Source organism: Caenorhabditis briggsae, assembly GCF_000004555.2.
Source record: "Caenorhabditis briggsae AF16 supercontig from assembly CB4, cb25.NA_290, whole genome shotgun sequence".
Taxonomy (NCBI): Eukaryota; Metazoa; Nematoda; class Chromadorea; order Rhabditida; family Rhabditidae; genus Caenorhabditis; species Caenorhabditis briggsae.
In genome coordinates, this window is record NW_025543279.1 from 1 (window position 1) to 5,850 (window position 5,850).

The 5,850-nt window shown below is 32.2% G+C and overlaps 1 protein-coding gene across 1 annotated transcript; it reads left to right on the forward strand.

Moving 5' to 3' along the window:
* Positions 1–165: 165 nt before the first annotated feature.
* On the forward strand, positions 166–659 carry CBG24960 (the record flags this gene model as incomplete). Its single annotated transcript, XM_045240926.1, has 2 exons — positions 166–336; positions 507–659. The coding sequence occupies 2 exons, from the start codon at positions 166–168 to the stop codon at positions 657–659; spliced, it is 324 nt and encodes a 107-aa protein (XP_045091439.1).
* Between the last annotated feature and the right edge of the window lie 5,191 nt (positions 660–5,850).

Consider the following 5,850-nt stretch of genomic DNA (forward strand, 5'->3'; position numbering starts at 1 on the left):
GTTTTCAATTTTGGTAAAATCTTGGAATTTTCCATTTTTCACTTCTTGAGCAAATTTTTTTCCGGAAAATTCGGGTATCAAATTGAAGCTCATAACCTTCTAAATTCAAAAAAAATTAACTAATTATCTAATTACCCCTAATTAAGTGCCTACGACGACCATCTAATGTGTCACACTCGTGGAGCCGTTGGATTATGTGTGTGCTCCAGTGCTCAACCGAGTTGCCACGATTTGTGGCCAACACAGAAGAATTCGGCAAGTCCCGGACCAAAAAATATGACGACTCATATCAAATGGATCGACACTGATGTCAATCAGATCAATGCGATTTCTCATGTGAGTATCTAAAAATTTTTTTTAACTTTTCAAAAATTTGAAATTTGAAATTTTCAAAAATCCGAAAAAAGCTCCCCGAGCACATTTTCTTGTCAATTAGGGTATCAAATTGAAGCTCATAATCTACTGAATTCAACAAAATTAGTTTCATCTCAAAGGTTTCATTTCAGAGAGTAACCGGCTTCTCCGCAGACTATGCTCGCAGTCGAGTTGGCCAGATGCGTGTGGAGCATTTCCCAGAGCAATTTCCAGGATCACCAGTTTCCTTTGCTCCTACTTTATCAGTATTTATCGTATTTCTGGCTACAGTAATCCTTTTTTAGCTACAGTAATCCTTTTGCTACTTTTTCAAATTCGAAAACGGGCGATTTCTTTCTTTGAAATAAAAATTTTTAGAGCATTTATCTTTTTCTAACTTAACGACTTGCAAGGTTTTATGTATCTTTTTTCTTCTGGTTTGAAAAGAGAAAAATGGAAAAAGACACTAAAATTTTATTTCATTTTTCGAGATTTTCTGCTCCCTTTCTCCTTTTTTTCCAAGATTTTCAAATGGAAAAGTACTGGTTTTGATGCTAATTCGATAATTTGATTTGTCTAGAGATATCCATGTCACTTTTTTTTGGGATCAGATGGAGCACTTGAACGCATCTCTCTATCTTTTTGATGGGAATTTGGAGATTTCAATTTTCTGATTTTTTTTTCTTGTAAAACCAGGGATTCACTATCATGGTGCATCGACAAAAATGAAATCCACATTTTCTGGGATGATATTCAATTTTCAGCAGTTTTCATTATTATGGTTAGATTCAACACAAAAGTCCATATCGAAATGACCTATTTACCGATTTCCGCATTTTTGGCTCAGACGGGTAGAGGGGCGACTGGCAATCTAGAGGTCAGGGGTTCGAACCCCACCGGGTCAAATCTTTTTTGTTTTTTTTTTCATAGTTTTTTTTAGATGTTCTAGAGAGGCTAGAAACCAAAAATGAGCCGTTTTGGGCTCCCTACATTAAATAATGCATTTTCGGGTATGAAAATCAATTTTCAGCAGATTTCATTATGATTTCTAGATTCAGAGCAAAATTCCACATCGAAATGACCTATTTACCGATTTTCGCATATTTGGCTCAACTGGGTAGAGGGATGATTGGCGATCTAGTGGTCAGGGGTTCGAACTCGCCTGCGGTATAATTATTGGAATCTTTGTCAAAATTATTTTAAACACCTTTTAGATACTTTCGAACTTTAAAAACTACACATTTCGGGAATTTTTTTTTGTTATTTTCAAAATTCCCGTTTTTGGTGCATTCATCTATACTTTTCAAATTATCTCGAGTTCTAAAAATGCAGGAACAAAACCAAATAGATTTTCAAATTCAACACAAAATTCCGCAGCGAAACGACCTTTTTACCGATTTTCGCATATTTGGCTCAACTGGGTACAGTGATGACTGGCGATCTAGTGGTCACGGGTTCGAACCCCACCTGACACAAATTTTTTGTTTTTCTTTTCAAAACGTCTTCCAAAAAAAAATAGATCGAAGCAACATGTACAACATGTATTTTGTAGTTTCGGCAATCTTGAAAGTTTGAGAATTTCGAAAATTATCAAAGAGGCACCATGTTTTTTGAGAATTATTGATTTCTGAAATTTGATTGATTTTGGCACAAAACTGTCTCACAGTGTATAAAAGATTCTAATTTTAAATTCCTAACTGTCAGATTTAGTAGTTACAGTACTGGTCTATTAGATATTCAGAAAAATATTGTATACCGTAAAACCTCTAATAGAACGGCACCGGGACCGCCCACTCTGACCGTATATATCTCATTTTCTGTGAAAGATATCAAAAAGTGGCTAACTAGTAAAATGTTGCTGATATCCTGATAAACATTTTACTACTCAACCACTTTTTGATATCTTTCAAAAGAAGTGAGATATATAGGCTCAAAGTGGACAATTCGGGTGTCGTTCTATTAGAGGTTTTACGGTATTTGCCGTTTTCCGAAGGACACAGTACGAAAACAGGTAAAATGTGTGTCTTTCAGAAATCAGCCAGTAACTGAAAAATTAGGAATTTTCTAAAAATTCTACAAATGCAAAGTTTTCAATCTAGGTCTGTTTTAAACCCTCCAAAATTTTCAAAGCGATCAGCAACTCGACAGCCAAGCTCCAGGCTCTTGAAAATTGTCAAAATGACCGAAAATCAACTGAAAATTAAGATGTCTGATAAACCGGTACTGTAGCTATTTTTCTGGAATCTCAATTATTTTGATGGGAAAACTGACGCTAAATTCAGAATCCTTCAGAAATTCAACAATTTTCCCATTCCAAAGTCCCCTTCACCTTCTTCTTATCTCCCTTTCTCCTGTCATTTTCGAAAAATGTGTCGCATTCTCTCCAGGGACATATTATCCACCGATCACATCTTCATCCCCCCTTTTTCCTTCCAATTTCTTCCTAGAAATTTTCCAATTTTTCTTTTTTTCACTCTCTTTTCCTGTGGTCCCAATATAATATCGTCATTTCCATTTCCCGCCTTTTCTTTTTTAGTGCTGGGAACACAAAATAAATAGGGTGACTGGAAAATTTATGAGGGGGCTTTTCGTTTTTTCTCGGTGGGATTGACTCCATTTTTTGGGTTTTTCTAGGGTTGGATCAGAGCTTTTTGGGGTACACAGTTCTTTTTTTTTTTTTTTTGGGAATTCGATTTTTTGAAAATTTCCATTTTCCTGACAATTCAGACACTTGGAATTTCTCGATTTTTTCTGAATTTCTGAATTTCTGAATTTCTGAATTTCTGAATTTCTGAATATCTGAATTTCTGAATTTCTGAGTTTCTGAATTTCTGAATTTCCTGAAATTTCTGAATTTCTGAATTTCTGAATTTCCGAATTTCTGAATTTCTGAATTTCTGAATTTCTGAATTTCTGAATTTCTGAATTTCTGAATTTCTGAATTTCTGAATTTCTGGAATTCAGAATTTCTGAATTTCTGAATTTCTGAATTTCTGAATTTCTGAATTTCTGAATTTCTGAATTTCTGAATTTCTGAATTTCTGAATTTCTGAATTTCTGGAATTTCAATCTTTAGAATTTTTGCTATTTAAAATTTTAAAAATTTAGATTCCAAATTCGAATTTTTTGTTTTTTGTGACATTTTCACAATCAGACAAGCCACAAAAATTTTGTATTCGGTCGAATGAATTTCTTCTTCTCATTTCTAGAAATTTCTAGAAATTCTCATGACTTCATTTTTGTTTTCTGTCATTGATTATTTTTCTTCTCATCAAAAGTGTTATTTTCGTAAAAACCGAATCTCGAAACGACCTGCTTATCGACTCATCGAAACGACCTGCTTATCGACTTTTGCATTTCTGGCTCAACTGGGTAGAGAGATGACTGGCGATCTAGAGGTCAGAGGTTCGAACCCCATCGGGGTTAACCTTTTTTGTTTTCTTTGTAAAACGTTTTTTAGTGTTCTGGAGGGACTAGAAACTAAAAATTACCCATTTTGAAATCAAAAACATGGTGCTTCGACCAAAAGGAAATTTGAATTTTCAAAACTGAAAATCTGTTTTCAGCGTATTTCACAAACATTTTGAAAGTCAGCACGAAATTCCACATCGAAAATACCTATTTACCGATTTTGGCATTTTTGGCTCAATTGGGTAGAGAAGTGACTGACGATCTAGAGGTCAGCGGTTCAAACCCCACCTGGGTCAAATCTTTTTGTTTTCTTTTTCAAACGTTTTTCAGTGTTTTTCATGTCAAAAAAAAGCTAAATTGAGAGCGATCAAAAATTCATAAAATACTTTGCTTGTCAATCTGTTTTTTTTGTGCCTCTTTTTTCCATCTGCCACCGACCGGAAATATTTCTGAATGATGTGAATAGTAGGAGGGCTCCAAATAAGAAAACTACAACCAAATATTTTTTCCAGACTCTTTTCTTCTTTTTTTTATTACTTTTCTCAAGATTCCGCCTCTCTAGAAAATATTTTAATAATTTTTTTTTTCATTTTGAGTTTCTAAAGTGTTTCTCAAGGTCCCTTCTTTTTCCTAAAAAGTAAATCCTTCTAGAAGAAAATTAGGGGGCGTGGCTTGGTCCATTTTAAATTGACCATGAGAAAATGGAGGAAAAATAATGATGATGCAGAAATAGAGCCTATTTTTTGGAACCTTTTTTACCTCAAAAAATAGAAAAATAGAAAAAAATTCAGATATTTTTTTAAATTCTGAAAATTCAGAAATTCAGAAATTCAGAAATTCAGAAATTCAGAAATTCAGAAATTCAGAAATTCAGAAATTCAGAAATTCAGAAATTCAGAAGTTCAGAAATTCAGAAATTCAGAAATTCAGAAATTCAGAAATTCAGAAATTCAGAAATTCAGAAATTCAGAAATTCAGAAATTCAGAAATTCAGAAATTCAGAAATTCAGAAATTCAGAAATTCAGAAATTCAGAAATTCAGAAATTCAGAAATTCAGAAATTCAGAAATTCAGAAATTCCAGAAATTCAGAAATTCAGAAATTCAGAAATTCAGAAATTCAGAAATTCTGAATTCTAGAAATTCAGAAATTCAGAAATTCAGAAATTCAGAAATTCAGAAATTCAGAAATTCAGAAATTCAGAAATTCAGAAATTCCAGAATATTAGAAATTCAGAAATTCAGATATTCCAGAATATTAGAAATTCAGAAATTCAGAAATTCCAGAATCCTTTCATTTTTGAACCTAAAAATAGTACATATAAGCTCGCTTGTTGTTTCTAATTGGTTTCTCCAATTACTCAATCAATTAGTAAAAGAAAAGAGAAAAAAGAAAGCATTTTCTTCTTTTTTCTTCTTTTTCTACCACAAGATGACCTTTTTCCTAAAAAAATTTGTCTAGGAAAATGGTAAGAAGGAGAAAAATAAAAAAAGGAAAATATCAATTTTGGATTTTCAAATTCAAATTTTTTGGTTTCTTTGAAATTCCAGATTTTTTCAGAATAGAAATTTTGTCATCTCAGTTTTTGAACTTTACAAATTTTTGAGAATACAAAGTTTGGATAATTTTGAGATGTTCTAGATTTTCTAAATTACTTGGAGTTCATAAAGTTTTTGATCTTTTCGAATTGTCAAATTTTGGGTGATTTGAAATTTCGGGTGAAATTTTGGATCATTCATAATTTTCAAATCATGGAAATTTAGTAATTTTTTGGAATTTTTGCCAAATTCTGGAATTTCCTGGAATTTCTGAATTTCTGAATTTCTGAATTTCTGAATTTCTGAATTTCTGAATTTCTGAATTTCTGAATTTCTGAATTTCTGAATTTCTGAATTTCTGAATTTCTGAATTTCTGAATTTCTGAATTTCTGAATTTCTGAATTTCTGAATTTCTGAATTTCTGAATTTCTGAATTTCTGAATTTCTGAACTTCTGAATTTCCGAATTTCTGAATTTCTGAATTTCTGAATTTCTGAATTTCTGAATTTCTGAATTTCTGAATTTCTGAATTTCTGAATTTCTGAA